Raw genomic sequence first — 24,879 nt, 5'->3', positions numbered from 1 at the left:
ATCTAAAGGCTTTTGATGATGAAATCAATGCTTTTTTGGACAATATGTTTGGACCTCGAGGTGAGTAAGGTACTTGAAAGCTTTATGTGGAAGAAAACTATTTACTTGTANTTTTTTTTTTTTTTTTTTTTTTTTTTTAATGTTTGTTTATTTTTGAGAGAGAGGGAGACAGAATCCAAAGCAGGCTCCGGGCTCCAAGCCATGAGCACAGAGCCTGACATGGGGCTCAAACTCACGGACCATGAGATCATGAGCTGAGCTGAAGTCAGACCCTTAACCGACTCAGCCACCCAGGTGCCCCCTTCTGGCATCCTGACTACAGTATGCTACCTAACATTTAGAGATTTAAGTTCCCTCCCCTTTGATCTCCTCCTCCCAGAACATCTAGAAAGCCTCAGTGCTCCTGCTCAAGCTTCCTGGGATTCACGTTCCGGGAGCCACAAGCAGGGACAGGATGCAGCGCAGCCCTTTCCATCCGTGTCTCCCTGGCTACCAGAGCAGGCCGTGGCTTCCTGCTTCCCTTGACCGCTTCTCTCGTGGCTCCACCGCCCACACACCTTCCACCTTCCCCACGTGCGCAGCCACCTCTCGTCTTTCTGCCTCGTGAGCCTGGGCAGTGAGCTCGCCCGCCCGGCCGTGGGCTGGAGGCCCTGCGCATCCCCCCTCCCCTGCGTCCCCGGTCACCTAGACTGACTGTGTTGCACCGTCCCCTCCAGGGCTGCCTAGGCGTCCGTGGGCGTCTCAGTCCCACCACATGGCGCGCAAGTGAATGAATCTTTTCCAGACCGCGTGTTTTGTTTCACTTGAGCCTTGATGGTTCACAACCCGTGGGAAATCTGTGGTTCCCTCCACACCGTTTCTGCAGCCCTGTCGGTTTAGGGAAGTGGTGGAGGGAGATGAGGTTTTCCTGTCTCTCAAAAATCTCTCAACAGCATCATTTAGAGATTACGTAGACCACGCCAGTCCCTGCATGGGCTTTATAAACGCAGAATGAATGACTCTTTGTATGGTTTTAACATAATGATGCTGTGTGATTATTAGAGCTTTAAAAATATTTTCACAGTCTCTCCCCCGCCCCCATCTTATCCTCGTGGTGATCCCGTGGGGTAGGCAGGGCAGGACCTCTGTCGCATAAGCTCCCTCCCTGCACATGTTCTCTGCCTCACAGCTCTTGTGGGTGCAGAGGAGGACGGGTCACACAGAGGGCACAGAGGGTGTCTTGGTGACCGTGGCTTCTATTGGACACTTCCACCAGAGCGTGAAACAACAGCCTCTCTGTTCACGCTGAGCTTCGCCTTTGCGGAGATTGCTGTGATCTGGAACTATGTGCATAGGGGTCCACGTAAGCAGACGGCTGTGGTTGTTTACTCAGCTCTGCTCATGTTTATGGAGGGTTCTTTGTGGCGAGGAGATTGGAAGATTGACAGTTGACAGCCGGGTCAGGCGACCTCCACGGTGACAGGGAGTCTAGCGTCTGAGCCATCAAGAATCCGTTTCCCCTTCCCAGAAGTGGCACAAGCTTAAGTGGACTGGCAGGCCCCCAGGCTGACTTCCGGGTGTCCCCAAGCCTCCTCTGTACTCACCTTTTCCACGTTAGCATCAGGGGATCTTGTCCCGGGCAAAATACCTGACGCAGAGCTAACACGTAACATCCCAAAGATAATAGGATAAATCTTATCACAAGTATTCGTTCCTCACTTTGGGTTGGATCAGTTACTCTCCTTAACAGACGCGGGAAGCATTCACAGGACCGTGACAAAAGAAAACAAACCACTTGAGGTGCCGTGTTAGTTTTGTCCTGGGCTCATCCTGCCGATTGACATAGACTGCCGGACTCAGAACTCAGTGGATGTATGGGTGAGACACACTGTTGTTGTGCCGAGAGGCACAGAGAGCACCCGAGACCTCTGGGGCCGAATTAAGGGAGACTGTACTACCGGCCGGGACCGCACAGCGTTCACACAGAACTCTAAATGTGCGGCCCCGAGTCCAAGGACTCAGGGCTTTTTATAACGAGCAAGCAGGCAAGGGGGGGGGGAGGGGCGGGGAATACAGAAGCAGAATTGAGCGGTTATTGTAGAAGGGCTGCAAAGTGATAAAGAGAGCGCCCTTATCCTGGTGTGTAGGACAACATTCATTATTTTGAAGGCACGGCTTAGGGCTGTAGGGGAGTTTCAAGGGAATGGCCGTTATCTCAAGGACAAAGTATGCAAACTGTGTCATGAATAACCACTGACAGGGAACATTAACGCTTGTCTTCTTATTTGTTCTTTCCTTGCATCTGAGTGAGGAGAGTCCCTAGCCCTCCGAGTACAGGCCCAGAGGGTAAACTGTGGGTCAGGATGGAAGGACTGAGGCTAAATTCATGTGCAACATTCCCCACTGGCTTTAGGTACATGAGTCAAATCATGGACTCATCATCTTGGCTGAGTCTGCTGTAGGAAGACCTTAAGACCATCATCTTTTCCTGCCGAGGTTAGGAGCCCTCGCTCTTTGTATAGGGACCCATGCATGTGCGCTGTGGCGATGGCATACTGGCTGTCCGTGTAGATGTTGACAGTTTTTCCTTTCCCCAGCCTAAGCGCCTGAGTTAGGGCAATGAGTTCAGCTTTCTGTGCTGAGCTCCTATGTCCTAGCGGCTGGGCCTAGGCTACTGTTCCCTGATGATCAACTACTGCTGCTGCTGCTCTTACAAATGGGGCCCGGATTAGAAGTAATCAATACTAACAGAACATCCTATCCATAAGAGGAAGGTGAGTGCAAAAGGAATCTCGTGCTGTTTTCCCAGCTTTCCAGGGTAACCTCTGCCAATTCGATGGCAAAGGGTAAGGACAGTCTGTCTTATCAGAATGGCAATTCCTCAAGCTTCTGCCATGCGTAGACCAGCCAGCTTCCGGGGTGTGGCTGGATCAGGGCTGGAGATCTCGGGCCAGTGTCTTTTTGAGGGTTAGTTTAAGCGGGTTGACTGGATCTGGATCACTTCGCCAGGTTGAAGCCTCTTATGAGTTGCCTACTTGACTCTGGAATGATGGACCCATGGGGTGATACCTGAAACTTTAAGGGCCGAGTCCTGTGCTTGGTTGTATAGCTGTGACATCCACCTCCAAGTTTTTGAAAGGGGTGACCTCCATCCTTTGAATAACCCAGATGTCCTGGGTTTATATGGGGTGGGTTTCTAGCAAATGTCAGATCAGGTTTAGGGAGGATCTGGTTTGCATATTTAGAGATCCATCCTGTTGTTTAAATAATCCTATGCCCATGGGGCCTTGTTATCATCCCCACAGAATAACAAGCACAGAAGACTGTGTATACCTGAAATACTGTGACAGTTTTTCTAAGGGTTACCTCAAGTTGTCTAATTTAGGCAAACAACAAACATTTAAAGACCATCAGAACTAGAATTTAACATCCATAGCGGTGTGTTGTCGAAACATAGTTTTTCTCTCTAAAAACCCCCATTTCCAAAGATGGCCAAATTGAGACCAATCCATTTGTAGAACAAGCCCAGTCTTAACAACCCTGGCCTAATTATGTACATAAGCACAGCAAGAATAGCGATTGTTCATGAGGATCTTGTAAAGTTTACTTTGCTGGGACCTTTTATAAGGAATCTCCAGGTTGAAGTTTTGGTAGCCTCTCCAGGCCAGAGGCCAAGCCAAGTACTTCCCATCAGACAGGCCTGCAGTACCTGCAGAATTGGGCAAATTCCTCTTCACGAGGTCCCCAAGATGTCCTGAGGTTCCTGCACCTGCCAGGAAGTGACCTCCTTTACTCACCTGGGGAGGCTGCTGGCAACTCTGTGAACAAGGTATCCGGCCAACATTTCCAAGGGCCTTTATGGCTCCATCTTTCATAAAGTCAACCTTAGTTCCTGAAAGCTGTCTGGTCATATCTGAGTCTATGCCTGACTCTCAAATATGACATTCCAGTCAAAGCCTTGGTAAATAACCGGTATTTCCAATGGTGTCCTGTTACAAGATGAACAGATTCTTATCGAACTTACGCAAACAATTGTAATTGCCATAAAAGAAAGAATACTCACTGGGAGTTTTTCAATTTCAGAGGGTTTAGGTAGAAAAGACAAATGCTTCAGTTTACAAATAAATACTTTATGACATTTCTCTATATCGTAGATATTTTAGGAGAAAGTTTCCTTCATCTGGACATGCAAACATTAGAGAACCAGCAATATTTCCAATAAGAGTCACAGAACTATAATCTTCCTCAGTTCATTTAGTCCCATGTTCCTAATTCTTGTTCAGTTTGAATGCAGCTTTTTAGCTCTGGAAATTCTTACCCATTTTAGTATTCATCTTAAAGATGTCAAATACCTATATTTGTTTCCAAATTCCTTTTTATAAATCTCTTTGAAGAAGAAATACATTTTGTGAGAGAATAAGAACAATTATAAATGACAAAATCTCAGAAATGGACATTGTTAAAGATTTGATGAGAGTTCATTATGATGCAGTTGACGAAGAAATGCAGTTATTTCTGTGACACATAACATTTCAAGTAATCAGAATAATAAGTGAAAATCTTATGCCAAAACATTAAAGCTTTAGGAACTGCATATATATTTGGGCAGTTAGAGCATTTACCCGTAAAATACAACCTGAGGTTTACCATTGTACGGCAGTGCTTTTCCAAGTAACTTAGCATCCCAAATAAAAGGGCCTAATTGATCAAAAAACTCTTTTACCATTTGAATCTTGAGAAGTTTGTTAAAACCTTTGGAAGTTATAAGGCACATTCTAAATAGGATTACAGATCATTACAAACGTAAAACTTTTATTTATTTAGCCAGAGTGGCAATAAAAGATCCTAAAGGTGAATGTGTAGCATTATATTGTTGTTAGCAAAACCTAGCTCCTTTAACATTGAGAAGTTTTAACTAAGCAGTCAAAGACCTGATAAAGATGAAACCTAAAGCTTTGGTTTTCTTGGCAGACAAGAGAAAATCTTTACATTGTCTTACCAAGAGCAGGTCAACAATCCAAGAAAACTTTGTCTTTTGAACAGAGAGAGAAGCAGAGTTTCAGCCTTACAGCAGTGTACTTTAAAAATTTTATTTATCTGAACCTTAGTCTATCCTGAGCACATATAAAATTCCTTTTTAAAGAACCTTTTTAAAAATTATTTTTAATGTCTTTATTTCTGAGAGAGAGACACACACACAGCATAAGCAGGGGAGGAGCAGAGAGAGAGGGAGATACAGAATCTGAAGCAGGCTCCAGGCTCCGAGCTGACCGCACAGAGCCTGACGGGGGGCTCGCACCCACAAACCACGAGATCATGACCTGAGCCGAAGTTGGGCGCTTAACCGACTGGGCCACACAGGCGCCCCTTAAAGAACCTTTTACAACTTTTCTTTGTTTTAAACTTTGTCCCAAAGCCATTTCTCTCCAAACAACCAGTCTCATTTAGGACAAAATTACTCTTTTACCCTCAACAAAAATGTATTTTCATTCCTTATATCCTTCTAACATATCTCCCATTTTCCTACATACTGGGTTGCTTTCCTTATTTCCCACAGTCTTAAGTACATTTAGTCGATTTTAACTCTAGGAAACCTTAGTCTCCAGTTGAGGACTTAGTAACCAACTGAGAGGTGTTTGCACCAGAATTTTTTAGATGGCAAATGTATGAATACATTAAGCACAAAACATGTTTTTTTCAGCAGTTCCAAATATCCTTGGTTTTTTGCATCATCCTTTTGTTAACAGATTGGAACAGAGATAACAGGAGCTTATTTGACCTTCAGCAAATCTAGGTAGAATACAAGTTTGTTTCTGTTTTTGTTTTTAATGTTGATAAACATTCTTTATCTCAAAGCAACAAACTTAAATTAACTTAAATACTGAATACGTTTTACTTGAGTCCACGTAAGACACTTTGTTCCCCATGGTTAATTTTGACCTGGAAAGTTGATGGGGAAATCTGACTTCCTTGGTCTTCACTCCTCAACATCTAGGGGGGGAGGAGGAGCTGATGGTGCCTAAGGCCACCCCCTCCCCTGCCCCCAAGGAAGGGCAAAAGAGAAGAGGTGCCAGCAGAAGGCAGAGGACAATAATTCCCAGTTTTAAATTTTGTCAGTTCAGACAGAGGTGCAGGCTTCAGGTTTCTTTTGTTTTGGCCAGTACAATTAGACAGTCCATGTCAGTCCAGAGAAGACAGGGAGTTTCCCCGAAACAAAAGGAGTTTCGGCAGCTACTTGGGAATATTCCTTAAAGTCCCTGTCCCAAGATAGACTAACCACAATTGGCTCCAATTATAGCCGTTAACCTGGGAAATGAATGAGGAAGAAGCCCTCACATCCACTAGGCAGAGGAACAGAGAGAGTTAGCGTCCCCTTCAGTCTGATTTTATCTCAGCCAGACCAATAAGGTCCCCTTCTCAGGGTCCTGATATTGGCTGGGTTTGGTGGGCCTTTTCCAGTCAGGCGCTCATTCTTCCAGTGTCCTTGTTTGTTGCAGGTAAATCACACCCAAGGGAGAAGGGTTTGGGCAATCTCTAACCAGGAGTTGATATAGGAACTGGTCAGGGTAATCTGGGAGACTGGCTACAACATGCCAGACGCGGCGGATGGTTGGGACACCTAAGGTTCACTCTGAAGGCCGTCCTACACCGAAAGTGGGCCATTCTAATTCACATAATTCTGTAGTCTCTTAAAAACCCTTACTTTGCACAGTCCAATCCCATAATGTTGCTGTGAGGCGGTGTCTCAAAGACAGACAAAGGGACAGGGGTGCCTCCTCTAATGAGGAGACCAGTCAGAGGTCTGTCTGGCCGCGTGCTGAAGGAACTTAGGTGACGCTTAGCCGTAGCGGTCTCAGCTTTATGACTTAGGATCAGAAACCGTTCAGATGCCTCCAAAGACTGTATGCCATTCACCATGGAATCACAGATGGGCCCACTCAGACTCCGCAGGCTTTGGGGACTTTAACAGTGCCCACCCGTGGGGCCACAGAATCAAACTCGGCAGGCAAGCCAGATCAAGTCGCACATGCACTCTCACATACACACGAGAGGTTATTACATTCCCTCCCACAGAATTTCTATGGATGAGACCTCTGAAGTCTCCAGGGAGTGATGAGGTCCCCCTTCCACCACTATGGGTGGGCTGGACAGATGGGGGCCCCTAACAGAGACCTCTGACTTCTCCGGGGAGTGAGCAGGTCCCCCTTCCACCACCATGGGTGGGCTGGATAGGGCTCCGTACCAGAATTCCTACAGATGAGACAAAAAATAATGACACTGACAACAGGACAAAACAGGTACAGAAGTGGCCACAAAACAGGTTTACAGGTTTACTGAAGGGCCCATCCGATGTTTCGGTGCTACCCGGGGTGGGAAGCACATGCGCATTCAGAATTCAGATGATAAATGGACTCACCTCCAGAGGTTCAGACAGTGGAGTCCCACAGGTTAACTGGGGCCATTTTTGGGGTGGCAGGAAAGACCAGAGTGTTTCCCTGGGTCCTGGGACATCTTAAGGAGCTGGAGAGAGTGCAGGCATCTCCTGTTTCACCCCGAAAAGAGACAGGAATTTGGAGGTCTGGGGTCCCCGAAATCTCACTGGGGCCTCCAAATATTATGTGGAGAGACACAGAGACCACCCGAGACCACTGAGGCCGAATTAAGGGAGTCTTTACTACCAGCCGGGACCGCACAGAGTTCACACAGAACTCTAAATATGTGGCCCCAAGTCCAAGGACTCAGGGCTCTCTATAATGAGCCAGCAGGCAAGTGGGCAGTACAGAAGCAGAATCGAGCGGTTATTGTAAAAAGACTACAAAGTGATAAAGAAAGAGGCCCTTACCCTTGTATGTAGGAAAACATTCGTTATTTTGAAGGCACGGCTTAGGGTTTTGGGGAGTTTAAGGGAATAGCCATTATCTCAAGGACAAAGTATGCAAAGTGTGTCATAAATAACCATTAACAGGGAAACATTAACGCTTGTCTTCTTGTTTTTTTTTGCCTTGCACCTGAGTGAGGAGAGTCCCTAACCCTCCGAGTGCAGGCCCAGCAGGTAAACTCTGGGCCAAGATGGAAAGACTGAGGCGAAACTCATGTGCAACAGTAGGAGCTGAGCCCCAGGGTGTGCCCCACAGAGCGTGTGCTGTATGTGGAGGTCAGACCACCACGTGGGCAGGAACTGCAGAGCAATGGAGCAGACCAGGCGTATTGGCTTCCCAGGGCCCTAGTGACGACGCGCCACAAACCGCGTGGCTTAAAACAGCAAGATTGATCCTCTCACAGTCCGGAGGCTACAGGTCTGACATCAAGGTGCTGACAGGGCGGTGCTCCCTCTGAGGTTCTAGGGGAGAGTGCTCCCTGCCTTTCTCCCAGCTTCTGCTGTTGCCGGTCACCCCTGGCATCGCTTGGCTCGGAGACGTATCTCCCACTCTCTGCCTCCGTCTTCACATGGCCTCTGCTCTCCGCGTCCCTGTGTCCACATCTCCCCTTGTCATAGACGACACCAGTCACTGAGCAAGGGCCCACCGAGTCCAGAACAACATCTTCCTAACTTGGTCAGACCTGTGAAGATCTTATACCCAAGTAAGGTCACGGTCACACAGGTGTCAGGAGTTAGGACTTAACCATGTCTTTTGGGGGACGCGGCTCAGTGCATAACACCGTACCAGGAGGAGGGGTAGCGGTGTAGTGCAGATATTTAACCTTGTAACCCTCTGTGGCTCCGTGTTTCTCAAACATAAACTGGTGATTATAACGTCATCCGTGGTAGATGCGTCTGTTACCTGGACTGTGGTGATGGCGTCGTGGGTGTTGGAGTAAGTCCAGACACACCAAATTATACACGTTAAATACATGCAGGTTAATAGTTATGCCTCAACAAAACTATTAGAAATACCTACATAATCAGATTGCTTTGAGAATGAAGTAAGTTAATACACGTAAAAAGCTTTATTAGGACAGTGCCTGGCACACAGTATGTGTTCAGTAAAAGTAAATTATGATAACAGTGTTCCACACTAATTATAAAATTATAATTACATTGTTATGCAGGTGGAGAGCTGTAGTAAGAAAACGGAATAGGAAATGGCTCCCTTCCAACGACAGGACATTTATCTGGATTTTTAGAGGATGCATAGGATGTATTGTATTTTATTATTATTATTATTAATTTTAGAAAGAGTATGAGTGGGGGAGAGGGGGAGAGGGAGAGAGAGAATCTTCAGCAGGCTCAGCACGGAGCTGGACACAGGGCTCGATCCCAGGACCCCGGGATCATCACCTGAGCCAAAATCAAGAGTCTGTTCAACCTCCTGAGGCACGCAGGCGCCCCCCGGGTGCATCGGATTTGGATACAGGGGTGAGCGTTACAAGTGGCACGTGGCACAGGCTTTGGCGACCCGTGATCACCCACAAGTTGTGTGAAAGGTAGTGTCTGGTAGTCACGTGAGTGCTGAGACGAGCTCCTCCCTGGCCTTGTCACCTCTGTCACAACTGGAGGAGCTTACGGAACACGTGCTGGGACAGAGCCTGAGCAGGCAGTTTCCTGCGCAGGGTGGAGTAAGGGGGGCTGGCGAGCGAGGGCTACAGTGGGACAGGAGGAGGGGCGGGGACCCGGGAAGGGCAGAGGGAAGAAGAAAAGGGCTTGATCTGCTGGAGGGATCCGCTCGTCCTGCCTGCGTTCACAGAGATTACAAACAGCAAGCCAGTGTTCATCATCGCGGGCCAAGTTACGTGCTTTATTGAGACAACAAAAAAGAGCGGCGTAGAGAACTAAAATCACTTGTGCCTACGGTGCCTTTCAGATGGTAACTGACTATGCTGTAGATCTATTATGTGTGTTTCGTTCAGGATTTTACCTCTTCCCTCTCCAGAGCAAGGAACACCTGGTGTGTCTTGGTTCTTGCCTCGTGGCTGTTGATACTTCTAGTCCATGGTCAGGTTTCGGTCTTCGGTCATAGCCTCTGCCCGCAGCTCTGAATCATCCGCTCCAGGGCTCTGCCGTCGCTTCCCGGGAATTCAGACCCTGGTGCTGCTGCCCACTGCCGGGTGGCCGCGGCAGCTTCCTGTCGTTTTCCGAGCTGTTTCTCATCCTCCTAATGGCGTGACAGCACTTCCTGATTATGGAGTTAGAATAAATAAACACAGTAACTATTCCAGAGAACATGCTAGAACTCCTACCTCCCTCCTTGATCACCTGTTCCTGCGACTCAGCGTTGAGCCTCAGCTGTTGCTCCATGAGACCTTCCATAACTACTTCTGCCCCACGGGTTTCTTCTTCCGAACTGTGACCCCAGCTTCCTCCTCAGGGTGGTGTCGTATTGTTGCTTGTTGTATTTGGTGTGTACACATACAATATATGTGACAAGAGGTCTTAAAAGTTCTCATCATTAGTTGCCTGGGTGTCTCAGTTGGTTAAGCGTCCAACTTTGGCTCAGGTCATGATCTCGTGGTCCGTGAGTTCAAGCCCCACGTTGGGCTCTGTGCTGATAGCTCAGAGCCTGGAGCCTGCTTCAGATTCTGTCTCCCTCTCTCTCTGCCTCCCCGCCGCTTGTGCTCTGTCTCTCTCTATGTCTCAAAAGAAATAAATGTAAAAAAATTTTTAAAAGGTTGTCATCACAAGAAAAAAAATTTTTGTAACTGTGTAAGGTGCTGGATGTTAACTAGACTTATTGTGGTGAGCATCTTGTAGTGTGTGAAATTCTGGAACTGTAGTACCCCTGATATTCCTGTTCTCCCTCAGCAACATAGAACATAACAAAAGATGAAGAAAAACCCAAAAAACTTCTTAAATGTATGTGATAATATTTTGAAACTAAACGGAAGTGTGCTACTCTTTAGGATTCTCACTGAATATGTTTCTTTTCAGATTCTCGAGTCAGAGGATGGTTCATGTTGGACTCTTACCTTCCTACCTTTTTTCTCACTGTCCTGTATCTGCTTTCCATATGGCTGGGTAACAGATACATGAAGAACAGACATGCTCTCTCCCTCAGGGGTATCCTCACCCTGTATAACCTCGGAATCACACTTCTCTCCGTGTATATGCTGGCAGAGGTAAGTGTCTGTTGGAACGCTGGAGTCCGGTGAGTGAGTGACTCTGTGAAGTGAACCTGGCCTTCCAGAACTCTCCAGCACTGCTGTCAGTACCATTCCTCAAAGTCTCAGGAATGGTTCCAGCGTTTGATACTATTTCCTCTGAAAGTCTTGGGGAAATCTTTATTTCTAAGTTGAATTTTTCTCTTCCTAGTTTAGGCCTACTTTTTTTTTTTAATGCTCGTTTATTTTTTGAGAGAGAAAGACAGAACGTGAATGGGGGAGGGGCAGAGAGAGAGAAGGAGACACAGGATCTGAAGCAGGCTCCAGGCTCTGAGCTGTCAGCACAGAGCCCGATGCAGGGCTCGAACCCATGAACCGTGAGCTCATGACCTGAGCCGAAGTTGGACGCTTAACCAACTGAGCCACCCAGACGCCCTAGGCCTATTTCTTCAATCTTCAGTCTTTAACTGTAATTCAGAGTCACAATTTAGACCTGAATGCGCCTCGAAGGCTCATATGTGCTATTTTTCTCTTTTTATAGATTATGATACCGAGGCTTGGAAAAGTTACATCATTTGCCTGAGAATAGACAGCTCTTGAGTTACAGAGTAGTTTTTAAGTAAAAAATCAAATGCAGTTACGACCACTCCCTCCGTCTTTGGCCCTGGTGACGGGGGCACCGCGGCCTCTCAGGACAGACCGTGGAGCCCCGCTCCTGCTGCCCTCATTACGTCATGCATCGCCCCTTCCTTTGTAACGTGCCAAACCCAAGTCGTTTTACGAGAACAAGTAACAATTGCTCTGTCTGTACAGCCGAAGCCTGTTCACTCTGCCTGCCACAAAGGAAGGTCTCCGAGTGCCAAATAAACCTGCTCCAGCGAGCAGCCTCAGGAGGAGGGAAAACAAAAACAGGACAGAACCTTTCTAAGGGAACGGGCTAAAATCACTCCTGTCAGTGACAGATGACTGACAGTGGCACAAGTCTAGTGGCCTTCCCGGTCCTCGAATTCTAAAAGAGGATAAATCCGCGTGTAAAATATAGATCCTCTCACCCACAGAGTTCCAGTCTGTGCGTTTCGCTGCTGCGCACCATTCTGAGAACGCTTAAAAACCGTTACTTTACGTGACAGCTCCGACGCCCACAGTTCCGTGACTGGAGTGCAGATGGAACTCAGGGTCAGGAAAGCCCCTCCTCCAGCGCTGTCGTATCAGTGATCCTAAGTTACCTGACTCTGAAAGGGGGGGTTTTATGTAGGTTTTCTACTAGGTAAATCTTAGTTCACTAGATGAGCTTGCAAGATAGTAATTGACAGGGTTACTTTCTTGGGGAAGAAACAAAGGAAGGGTATTCTTCCTTGGATTGTTTTCAGAAGCAGCACCTGCTGTCAGAAGGGCAGCCCGAATGTCTGACCGCACCGGAAGCCCTAATTAACTTGCTGGATGCGTCGGTGTGGTGGACTCAGAAGATGTGAATGCAGGGGTCACTCTCTCTCTAAGTCTGGTGCAATTAGGCTCTCTGACCCTTACATGACTTGTCTTTAAAATGGAGATATGGAGGCGCCTGGGTGGCTCAGTCAGTTAAGTGTCCGACTTCGGCTCAGGTCATGATCTCACCACTCGTGGGTTCCAGCCCCACAATTGGCTTTGTGCTGACAGCTCAAAGCCTGGAGCCAGCTTCAGATTCTGTGTCTCCCTCTGTCTCTACCCCTCTCCTGTTTGTGTGCATGCTGTCAAAATAAACATAAAAAAAAAAAAAATAAAATGGAGATATGGTACTTGTTCTACTTAACTCCTGAATCTGCTAGAAGGATCAGTCAGTTCTGTTCAGTCAGCATTCTGTGAGCACCCATTAGGTGCTGTGAATTGTATACTCAGCCAAAGAGATATTAAGATTAAGATGGGTAACATGTGATTTTTGCACTTGAAAGGCTCACAGACTAGTACACAGTAGGAGTTCATAAATAGGAAAATGCTGTGTAAATATTAAAGTGAATATTATTCACCATTAACAGGAATAAGAACAGTAGCGTTTGGACAAATAAATGGCTTCTGCCCCTTTTTAGGGAGACCGCCCGTACTTAGCCCCTTCCCTACTACAATTCTTATCCTTGGTTTATCCACTGTTGCTCTTCTCACACTCCTGTAGCTCTTGGTTCAAAGCCACTACTGTTGATTGGCTCCTCGTCTCCTCTGGTCATAGCTTCTTCCAGGGCAGGCATAAGGTCCTAGACACTTTGGGAGTACGTGTAACAGCCACCAGTTGATGATTGGTTGATGGAACCTTGCTAACCTGTTAAGCACAGTTCACATGTTTGCTGGGGCCAGGAAGGTACTGCCAAAATTTAGATTCTTTCAATGAGTATGCGTGGAGTTTCTGCAGCGCGTCAGACCCTAGTCTGGGTTCTACAACTCTGCCCTTCCCCTGTGCAGCGCTGGCCAGTGGTGGGCTGGTGGTGGGCAGGAAGGCCTCGCTGAGGCTGTGACATGTGAGCAGAAATCAAGCAGATAAAGATCGGAAGAAGCTGTGTTCATGCAGAACCAGCAGCAAACGTAAAGGCCTTGAGGCAGGAACAAGCTTGGAATGTTCCAAGACCATAAAGCAGGGCAGCCGGAACACCGCGGCCAGCGGAGGGGGTGATTCACGACGAGGCGGAGAGGTGACAGATGACAGAGAGGGCCTCGGGAAGAGTTTGGCTTTTGCTCTGAGTCTAATGGCAGGCCTCTGCGGGATTTTAATGAGAGGAGCGATCCATCTTCCTTCTCGGATGGGTCCTTGTGTCCGCTACGTGGAGAACAGACTAGAACAGTGAGTTGGGGGGAGAGGGGACGAGAGTCCAGGAGACGGTGGCCCGGACTGAGGTGCTGGCGAAACAGGGAGAAGCGGAGGGATTCTAGACCTATTTTGGAGCGAGTTAGCCTACACCTCCTAAGGCTCCACAGCCTGATTTCCTTCCTTCAGCACCCAGGAGGGGGGGCTCCTGCCGGCCAAGCCCGCGGGGGGATGAGCTACAAATCCGAGCAAAGCAGAGAGAGCCTCTCATAGCGCGGCTGCTTAATTCTGTTTAGATTTTAAATCATCAGGTAGTTTTAAATATCCTAGAAGTGCTTTTTAGTAGTTCAACTGTTTTCGGCATTCAGTTTTAACATCTCACTGCTCCCTGCTCTGTATATGCCTTTCTCTACAGAGCGTACCTTTACCCGTCTCTGCTGAGCAGCTACAAGTACTAGGCCTTTGCATACTTTCCCTAACGCATTAACTAAACTCATCATGGTGATCATTTAATAAGATACACAAATATCAAATATGCAAAAGTCCTTGGCAAACTTGTCAGATATATAGGTTTCTTTTCATATCTAGAGATAATTTCCAGTCAGCAATTGTACACGACTACCTCCTATTCCTGAAGCTGGAAAAGTTAAACTTTTTCCCATAAATGTGATGAGGGGAAAAATACCTTATGTACATGCTTTGTATTTTAGAATTTTAAGCTTTTGCAATAATATCCGGAAGGAAGAGAGAGAGAACGTCTTTGGTAGAATTTTCCACAAAGTATGAAAAGCTTATTTTCCATAATTTATTACATGCTTTCTATGTGCTGGGCATTGGGCAAGGAATGGTGGATTCAAAGATGAGCAAATAACACACAGAGCTTTATGGGTACTTTTGGTTTTGGAACACAATGAAGGATATAAATATTAATCATTTATAATCACACAAATGATTGATTACCAAGTAGCACAAATACAGTGAAGAAAATGATTTAAGAACTTTTGAGCCCTGGTTTTCACATCTGTAAAATGGTAATAATAACTATGCACACAATTATGGAATGATCAACTAAGATAAATATAAACCAATCTAAGGTATTAACATTTTAGTGTAGTTTTCACACTTGTTTACATTCAATTCTGCCTTTGACCTGTGGAAACATAGGGCTAGATATTCCTTACATAAAAGATTCTGTTACTCAAATGATAACTCTTATTTTGGGCCAACGTAAAGTTCAGAAGTAAATTATACCAATTGAAGAATACAACTGTTGGTATCTCTTCAACAGCAAGAATTATTTCCGCTGATAACGTGTTTGAGGACAGGGTTGAGAAAGTCAAATGCTGGGAAGTTTCTACTCAGACCTTGAACAGACAGATGCCAGTCAAAAACATGAATAGAAAACCTGGTTCTCTTCCAAATGTTAGTATTAATTTTTCCCCCTTTGTTTCTTTGGTAGCTTGTTCTCTCCAGTTGGGAAGGAGGCTACAATTTACAGTGTCAGAATCTCACCAGTGCAGGGGAAGCCGATGTCCGGGTGAGTCCTGAGAAGCTAATCGACCGTCTGTAACCATCTCTCTTAGAAAAGGCGGGGGAGGCCTTCTCCTTTCAGATGGGAGCGTAGGCTTGGGATTACATTAGAAAGGGAGGCCTGTTCTGATAGATACTTGGTAACAAAAATGTTTTTCACACGTCCAGCTGTGGGGTGCTGATGGCAGGGACCATGGCACGTCCGTCCGGGAACGGTCCCTTTTGCAAAACGGAACGACGGGGATCTCTGTGCTGTTACAGAGTAATCTCTGGGACGTTATCTCCATTAAAAAAGCAAAAACAAAAACAACTTGTAGACCGTGTTTATAATATAGTACCTTTTGTGTAAGAAGTGATATGAATATATGTGTGTGTGCACGCACTAATGTTTTTAAAAAGACACCAAGGGAGAATAAACCAAAACCTAACAAAGTATTTCCTTTTGGGCGAAGGAACTAGGCAGAGGCGATAGGGATGGAAGTTAGAAGTCTCTGAATTGAATGCACCTTGTGTCATACTTGATTTTGGAAACATTAAGTGTTTTACATTATATGAAACAAAATCAAGGGTTTTTTTTTTTAATTTTTTTTTTTAATGTTTTATTTCTAGGAGAGAGAGAGCGTGAGCAGGGGAGGGTCAGAGAGAGAGGGAGTCACAGACTCTGAAACAGGCTCCAGGCTCTGAGCTGGCAGTCAGCACAGAGCCCGACGCGGGGCTCGAACCCACGAACCGCGAGATCATGACCTAAGCGAAAGTCGGACGCTTAACCGACTAAGCCACCCAGGCGCCCCAAACAAAATCAAGTTTAAAAAGAAAGCAAGGTTAGCCTTCCTCCCAAACCTTGGAAACTCAAAGAAATGAATATACCCATGTATTAAATTGGTGACGTAACCACCCAGAGAATTATTTTAAGTGACTTTAAAACACGGTGTTTTGACTGAACATCCCTCTGGGGATATATCTTAACCGTTATTCAGTAATTTTTTTGGTTGCTATTAATAAAAATACTGGTGTTGCTTTTTTGAGACTGTTGAAGTTACACCGTAGGATGAAGTATAGTATAAAATAGTGTTAATATCATTACAACTCGTATTTGAGATGTAAAAAGGAGATACCAATTAAAAAGTTAAATGAACACTGATCATAGATTCAAATTGGAAATATCAGAATTGACTTTATTCTTTCTAAAAACAAATGTGTTATCTAGCTCTATCTACAGAAAAGGCCTAGTTAGTCGCTGACAGCCCAGTGCAATGAGCAGTGAATACCCAGATTGTGCCTTCTAAATATAATTTTCCACCAGAAGGGATTAGGGTTCTTAGAAAATTGGCCAATTCCCGGGTTGGGGTGGGGAATGTGTATAAGCAGAATTGAGGATATCTTGTGACAGAAAGCACGTAACGTGTCTAAACTACTCAGGTCATGACAAAAAGACCTACGAGCCCTCTTGAAGGGACTTGCAGTTTGCAAGATGGGACAATTCAAAAAGAATACTGACTGCAGTGGGTTGAAACATACTAAATTTAGTAAAAACCCATGAACTAAAATGATATGAAAAACACATTGTTGCCCTCTGAAGATTGCTAGAACACCAACTCATTCTAGGGGAAAAGTTAAATGGAAAGAGTCAAACATTGATCTTTGCTTTTCACATGTGAGTTTCCAAACAGAGGAAGAGAAAGAGCTCTTCTCTATAGAAAAGTGCGTAAGTAACGAGAGAACTAGAAAATCACCCTTTTGCAACTCCTAGTGAAATCGTGGCTCTCTTTGGCCATCAGCCATAAGTGATACAACTGTTGGGTGAACGTTGAATGGAACCTTCATAGTAACTGGATTAGCTGTTAACACCTAGACTCTGTCCACGCATGTCTGCAGGCCGACCAGAAACGATGTGCCCTCTGAGCGTGATGCACCAGGACGTACACAGGGCCACGGACCCCGAGCTCCTGCCAAATCCCCTAAGTCCCAGTCCATCAAGCCTCTAAATGTAATGGCTCATTACAGAAAATGTGGGGCATAGAGAAGTTAAACACCAGGAATCCACAATATTAGGAATTCTAGGCAACAGCCGATCCAGTTTTGTGAAGAAAAGACATGGGAAGAGGGGAAGCAGGGAAAGGGGACTGTTACTGATTAGAAGAGACTAATCAACGTTATCAAATCAGCACAAGCTGGACCTTGGTTGCATCCGGATTTAAATCAGTTTTCAAAAGACATTTTAAAGACACATTTGAACATGGATTGAAGCTACTGGTAGATATTAAGGAGTCCTTAATTTTATTAGCTAATGACATGGTGGTTATGTTAAAAGTAAGTTTCCTTCCTCCTCTCCGTTAGTTTTTATAGATAAAATGATACCTTGCATTTGCTTATAATATGCTCTATACCCCCTAAAAAATGTTGAGGAACAGAATCGATCCAACAGATTGAAATCCTATTGAAAGTCCTGAAGTTTAGAGATAGGGAGCACAGCTTCTTCATACTTCCCGTCCTCACGTTTATGGATGTTTGAAAATTTCCATAACTAAAAATATGCTTATTAGGTAGCAGAAACCTTTTAATGGAAATCTTTAATAGTAAGACGCACATTTTTAAATCCATTTTAAAAATCTTTAAAGCTATGATACAAAAAAGTATATATGTAGATTTCTCTGCACCCATTTTATTTCTAATGTATTATCACAGAGCAGCACACTTTGGGCTACCATACAGTTCTCCAAAGGTTATTGCCATTTTACATTTGTATTTGGCTTAATATCTGCGAAGTTCAGTTATACTCTTAAACATTAGCAGGGAAGCCAGCACACCTTCTTATCTTCTTGGCAGGCAGACAGTAGAGCATGATATTCTAACTTCCGAGTTCCTCTTACACACACTGTCCTCATATGTCTAAATGTTAGTGCTAAAAACACAGCGCCGTTAAAGTAGTTCCCTGTGGCCAAGACTTTGTAAAGGGCTCAGGAGGGAAAGGAAGTAGGAATCCAGACCTACCACTTCAGTGATGAGGAAGAGCATCTTGATTTTTTTAAGTTTTTATTTAAGTTCCAGTTGGCTGACACACAGTGTGTAATATTAGCCTCAGGCATACCATGCAGTGATTCGACACTACATACAACACCTAGAAGCATCTGCATTTTAAATCCAGGAGGAGGAGGCACGAAAGAAGTAGTCTTCCACTTACAGACCACGCCTGGGCACTAGCACAACGAAGAGATGAAACATGTGCACATCAGGGGACTAGGGAAAAATGAAAACCTGGTGTAACAGACAGTAGTGATCTGTTGAGTGCTAAGCTCTGAGCAAAGATGAGACAGTCCCTGCCTTGCGAGATTTGCCCTCTGCTGCATAACCCTCACCACTCCCACCGGCATGGTCACTGAAAGCAGAGGCATAAAGAAATTTCCAAATGCAAATGAAGACGCCACTGACTAGGCCTGAGAAAAGCGAGGAGAGGGTTAGGGAGGGTTCCAGAGGAAAGGGAGGCATTGAAGGGTGTTCTAAAGGATGCCAGGCGTGCGGTAGGAAAGGAGGGTGGATGCGAGGAGAAGAGTGTTAGGAGGCCCAGGCATGGATGGCAGCGAGTGCTGGAAGCTGGGGGCCTTGACCGCGCCCAGAGACCGTGCTAGAACTATCCGCCAGCACAGGCCAGAGAAAGAGCCTGTGTTCCACAGGAGCAGAGGAGGAACCTGATCAGATGATGTGTGTTGGGGGAGTGGGGTGGGCAGCTGGGGTTAAGGAGAAACTGAGGCAGAGGTGCCAGCAAGGTGCTTCTCTGATGGCCTGGGAGGGAGCTGCATCTCACGGGCTCCCGAGGGGTCAGAGGGCAGCCAACGGGAGCGTTTCCATGCTCACCTTTACCTTTTCCTGTTGTAACGTTCTTTCAGGTGGCCAAGGTGCTGTGGTGGTACTACTTCTCCAAATCAATAGAGTTCCTGGACACCATTTTCTTTGTTTTGCGGAAAAAAACCAGTCAGATTACTTTTCTTCACGTATACCATCATGCCTCCATGTTTAACATCTGGTGGTGTGTTTTGAACTGGATACCTTGTGGGCAAAGTAAGTTATTTTGTTGATGTTTCAGTTCCATGCCATTGATCTAGTGAGGCCTCTAGTGAGTACCTTGTGTTGAAGATGCACGTGCATCAGGACCGAGAAGAGGGGGGCACACGGGCAGCGCGGATTTGCCCGTGGCCGGTTTGCTTCTGGTCTTTCATTCCTGCAAACTCCCAGCGTTACCTTAAATTTTGAAAATACGTCTTTTCCCCTGCACCAAATGTCTGCGGGCCAGAAGCACGTCCCCCAGCTGGAGGGATTTTACTCCAGCACCAGAGGCTGAAGGACTCCTGTCGAAATAAATCCAGCACCTTCCACAGTCATCACTTGGCTGTCCTATAGATTGGACTTTTTTTCCATTCTGAAAAGTTAAGGTCGCATCTCTGGGTGGCTTTCAATATTTGCTTTAACTGAGAACTACAGTACGTCCTATATCCCAGTCTCTTGTATGGAACAGAAATTCAGGGAATATTTACCTTAACTCTCTGATGCACTTTGGGTTGTTGATGTTTCACTAATTCTGTTGCGCTTTTTCAAAAAGCTGATGACAACTCTCACCACATTGATTTCACAGTCACTAATGGGTCCCTTATGACCAGCACTGGAGACAGCAGTACTTTCTGTGTGATTGTCTTATATCCCCAAATTTAAGAATCTTCTTTGAAAACTTAGAACAGGTAAAACTTAAGTCAAAATGATTTGGGGATCGTAGAGATACTGTTTTAAATTTCAAGGAGAGGGGTGCGGGCTCAGTCGGTTCAGCGTCCAATCACGATCTCACGGTTTGTGGGATCGAGCCCCACGTCGGGCTCTACACTGACATTGTGGAGCCTGCTTGGGATTCTCTCTCCCTCCCTCTCTCTCAAAATAAATAAACTTAATAAAAGAAAATGTCGAGGATATTTGGACTTTATCAGTGACTATGAAGATACAAGTTAAAACCAGAGTGTGAAGAAGGAAAGTGCTAGGGATGCAGTGGTCAGAAAGATGTTTTTATTTCATAGCTCTCCTGGACCAAATCTGGTTTCTTGAGTTTAATTATTAAAACTATGATAGACTCATACTGTCATCAATATACAGGCCGTAACCAACATCAAAGAATTATCAAGGTTAAGTATGTTTTGTGATTGTCGACAATTTCATCACAAATCACTAAGCATCTAAACCTGTCTCACATAATCCCCGTGTAAAAGACCTGGGATTCCTCTAGATAAAATGCTGTGTGTGACAATTTTTAGTCAACCTAAAATATTACAAAAATCATATCCCATTAATGCATGGTAATGAAAAATTCAAGTGAGTAAAGAAATACTGTTAGAACCAGTTATTCCAGCCAGAATTTGCTGAGGACTTACTAGATGCTGGTGTTTTTTTTGTTTTTTTGTGGTTTTTTTTTTTAATGTTTATTTATTTTTGAGAGAGAAAACACAAGCAGGGGAGGGACAGAGAGAGAGGGAGATACAAAATCCGAAGCAGGCTCCAGGCTCTGAGCTTTCATCACGGAGTCTGACGCCGGGCCCAAGCCCACGAACCATGAGATCATGACCTGAGCTGAAGTTGGACATTTAACTGACTAAGCCACCCAGACGCCCGTTTCTTATTCATTGATTTGCATGTATCTAACCAGACTGATCTAGAGGCGGAAAACCAGGCAGGAGAGTTTAAATTCATTCACCAGTGTAGGCACAGTACTTTTCGGTTACATAGCATATGCAGTCAATCCTGTCACCACCCAGAGAGCTAATCATTGTCATGCCCATTTCCCAGGTGACAAAATCAAAATTTACAAACGAAAACTAATGTATCTAAGGGGACGTAGCTAATAGGCTTCCTCTAGTCCAACAGCCCCTCCCACCGCAGGGCCGAGGGCCCACAGACCAGCCCTCTGGATCCCAGCATACCAGAAGTGCGTTCACTTTGCCGGGCACTGTTGTAAGCACTCTGCCTATCTTGATTGATCTCCTCCTCACAAGAGTGGGTTCCCAGTTTCCAACAAGTAATCCGTCTCTGACACCTCACCCCTTCAACTAAATCCTATTGCTTCTCAGTGGAGCAACATGGAACTTCGCTCTTTTCCCTTTGGTTTCCTGAAACACTATTCACCTACATTGGTGGCAGCTACAGGGACTCCATGAAGGTGGCGGCTGGCGCAGGGGAGTGATAGGCACAAGCTAGCACAGCAAAATGTCCTACATTGGACTTTAGATAGTCCTCGTCCTAGGGTCCATGGGACGGTCCGGCCACTCGGCAGCCCCACCGGCCAGTCCCGCTTCTGTCCCAGCCTTCTCGCCTTGCCCTCGCTCTCGTGCTTCTAGGTCCCTTGCACGAAGGATTTATTAAGTTTAAAGAGCAGCCTAACATGCTGGACTCTTCGGCACCTTGTTCAGCCCTCTTTCCAGTCAAAATGGCTCATCAGAGGCGTAGCGAAAGCAGAGACGCATCTCTTTCAAAGGAGTTCTGCCGTCAGTTTGAAGCGAGCGTTTCGATTTCTCCCTGATTACTTGGTAGTACCGAGAGTTTAGGAGACAGGAAAGCCTTTGCAGATCAGGACTTACCTGTTTGGTTGGCACCCTGACTGAGAAAGCATCCAGTTTCGTCCTGTCCTGGTGACTTTTGCGGAATCCCTGAGTAAGAGCACAGAAGCGAGGGTGAACTCACCCGCGTGGATTCTGGTAGAGGATAGTCCCGCCGTCGTGATTCGCCTTCGGCTGTGCTGCACGGGGAGAATCCGTCTCACCTGATGAAGAATGAACAGTAATCTTTCTCCTGTACTTTTACAGGTTTCTTTGGACCCACACTGAACAGTTTTATCCACATTCTCATGTACTCCTACTACGGCCTTTCTGTATTTCCGTCTATGCACAAGTATCTCTGGTGGAAGAAATACCTCACGCAGGCTCAACTGGTATGTTATCCCCTGGTTCAGCTCCTCTCCCTGTGAAGCATCGAATATTCTCATGGAGGGGAGTAACCTGTCCCCGTACACAGAGGCTTTGCCGTGTGCGAGGAGGCTGCCTATTTCTCTCTAAAAACAACCTTTTAAGGATTCAACCTAGTGTGTTGAAATGGCCTTTGTGTATACAGTTACCTTAGCCCTTGCTTTGAAGTGCCAGTGATTTAACACAGACACTTAAGACATTAGTTGATTAAAACACAGAATCTTAATTTTAAGATTCATTTGTATCTAAATAAGTTCAACTGCTACTCCTCCATGAGAAAACGAACAGGCGATTATATATACTGACTAGTATGTTTCAAGTAAACTTTCTGGGTAGGATAGTGGGCTGCTTCTGTGGTTTTGTTTTCTTCCTGCAAAACCTAGGGAGTGATAGAAGTCGATCTCTAAATGTTTAATATTTCCACGTGGCGTGTTGCGTGGCCCAGCCACCCCCCAGTGACACCTCCCTGCCACCCCCGCAGGTGCAGTTCGTGCTCACCATCACACACACGCTGAGCGCGGTGGTGAAACCCTGCGGCTTCCCCTTCGGCTGTCTCATCTTCCAGTCTTCCTACATGCTCACGTTAGTCATCCTCTTCCTAAATTTTTACGTTCAGGTAAGCGAACTGTAGGTCTTCAAGGGCGAAACGTGTAGCCGACGGCGCTCTCGCCTCACGTCGGTGTGTACTTTGGCCAAGGAAACCCAGTGGCACATGCCTGTTGGTGATGGAGGCTCCCAGAGTCAGCAGTGCGACTCCTAACTGCCCTCCCCTTGAAGGAAAACCACCGTGAACAGCCTAGTGGGCATTTCATTAAACATTTTTCAGTGCATGCATACGAAGTCTAACAAAGTCACACACTGGTAACATGGGGCACATACATGAAACAAGAGTCTTATATCTGAATCCAGGAACTCTATATAAATGGAGAAAAACAGACTAAATGAATTTCATATTAAAAAATGTGTTTCTATTGTCACCACAGTGATGTTGTAAACTCAGTATCTGGAAAAAATTCTTTTAAGGCAAGCCACCGTGGAAAGGTCACATTGGCTTTTTCTTTACTGAGCGTCATTTTCTTTTCAATCAACAATTGAAATGGAACAGAGCTTCAAAACGCAACGTCAAAGCAACTCCATTAATTCAAACACTGACGCAGGCGGGAGAAGGCGGAGCGGGTGCAGGCCCCAGGTGGTGGTAGATTTTAAATCTCTCTCCTTTGTGGGCTGGGGAGATCGAAAGTAAGCTTCATGAAAAAAAGATGAGAACATATTTATATTCAAAACAGTACTTTCGAAATTGAGATCAAGTATTTCTTTCTTTAGACAACAAATGCTTCTTTTTTGAGTTTGCATTTGCTCAAGGTTAACCCCCGGTGGCTTCTTACAAAGTACAACTGTGAGACCCTGAACCGCTGACAGCCTTTTCAGTCCCTGTGTTTCTGAAATTGGACTGGCCTAGGCTTTGTCTTTTATAAGAGAGAGAAGTTTCCTTTGAGAATTTCTGAAGAAATAACCATTGATGGAGCCAAACAAAGCCACCAAAAAAAAAAAAAAAAAAAAAACAAAACAAAACACCCCAAAACACACCCCACAGCAAAATTGACTGTTACAGGAAAGCTGAGTGAGTAGACTTGGCACTTGGTGTTGAACTTGAGGAAGAGCGTGTCGTCAGCAGGGTGGGCTGTGGGCGCTCAAAACTTTGACCCTACTTGTTGGTTCACACTGAATCTTACTCTTTCAGAGTTCAGTATGTAATTGCAGTCTTGACCCTTGTTAATACCAGTGCTTAAATAAGTAAAAATAAAAATGAGACAAAATCAGGTATTTAGACAAAATAGGATGGATATGCCAAAGCCCAAATCACGCCAGAATCCTGGATCCTGGTACTTTTAAAGTAACAGCACTTTTTTCAACTTGAATTGGAAAGGATCTAATTTTTAGGAAATGCAAGTAAACAACTGATGCAGAATAATTTGAATGCCAATCCAGTAATACAGGAATCCGAACCAGTGTAGATTAGGTGAAAGAAACAACCTTTCACTGGAATTCATTCAAATCTGTCTTGGGTTTTCCCCTATTTTTAACCATTAGCTTAAAAATTGTCATACAGAAATTCTTTTTTTTTTTTAATGTTTTTTTTTTATAGTTATTTTTGAGAGAGAGAGAGAGAGACAGTGTGAGCAGGGGAGGAGCAGAGAGAGAGGGAGACACAGAATCTGAAACAGGCTCCAGGCTCTGAGCTAGCTGTCAGCACAGAGCCCGACGCGGGGCTCGAGCCCACGAACCGTGAGATCATGACCTGAGCCGAAGTCGGACGCCCAACCTACTGAGCCACCCAGGCGCCCCTGTCATACAGAAATTCTTATTTGGCTGGGGGCCTGGGTGGCTCAGTCGGTTAAGCATCCGACTCTTGATTTCGACTCAGGTCATGATCTCACAGTTCATGAGTTCAGGCCCCACGTCGGGCTCCACGCTGTCAGTGTGGAGCTTCCTTGGGATTCTCCAGGCCCCTCCCCTACTTATACTCCCTCTCTCAAAATAGATAAACTAAAAAAAAAAAAAAAAAAAAAA

At 45.5% G+C, this 24,879-nt stretch overlaps 1 protein-coding gene and 1 long non-coding RNA gene across 5 annotated transcripts in view; one reads left to right on the top strand and one right to left on the bottom strand.

Annotated features, from left to right (window-relative positions):
• ELOVL2 (ELOVL fatty acid elongase 2) overlaps positions 1-24,879 on the top strand; it is a 25,817-nt gene continuing 938 nt past the window's right edge. The window contains exons 1-6 of one of the 2 annotated variants that reach the window (XM_077770099.1): positions 1-60; positions 10,847-11,034; positions 15,246-15,323; positions 19,201-19,372; positions 22,150-22,274; positions 22,790-22,924. In XM_077770099.1, coding sequence (XP_077626225.1) covers positions 45-60; positions 10,847-11,034; positions 15,246-15,323; positions 19,201-19,372; positions 22,150-22,274; positions 22,790-22,924 — 714 coding nt within the window. In that variant the 5' untranslated portion in view covers positions 1-44. Of the gene's footprint in view, positions 61-1,798; positions 1,858-10,846; positions 11,035-15,245; positions 15,324-19,200; positions 19,373-22,149; positions 22,275-22,789; positions 22,925-24,879 lie in introns of those variants that run through there. The other variant, XM_077770100.1, reaches the window with a different exon arrangement.
• Positions 18,030-24,879, bottom strand: part of LOC144236449 (uncharacterized) — a 13,532-nt gene continuing 6,682 nt past the window's right edge. For all 3 annotated transcript variants that reach the window (XR_013336546.1, XR_013336547.1, XR_013336548.1), the window contains exons 4-7: positions 22,807-23,024; positions 22,028-22,106; positions 19,169-19,360; positions 18,030-18,553 (exon numbers count right to left, since the gene is read on the bottom strand). This is a non-coding gene — a long non-coding RNA (uncharacterized LOC144236449). The remainder of the gene's footprint in view (positions 18,554-19,168; positions 19,361-22,027; positions 22,107-22,806; positions 23,025-24,879) is intronic.

This window comes from Crocuta crocuta, unplaced genomic scaffold (assembly GCF_008692635.1).
Source record: "Crocuta crocuta isolate KB4526 unplaced genomic scaffold, BGI_CrCroc_1.0 scaffold24, whole genome shotgun sequence".
In the NCBI taxonomy this organism is placed as follows: Eukaryota; Metazoa; Chordata; class Mammalia; order Carnivora; family Hyaenidae; genus Crocuta; species Crocuta crocuta.
Note: the sequence above shows the minus strand (reverse complement) of the source record. Positions and strands in the feature narration are given on the sequence as shown.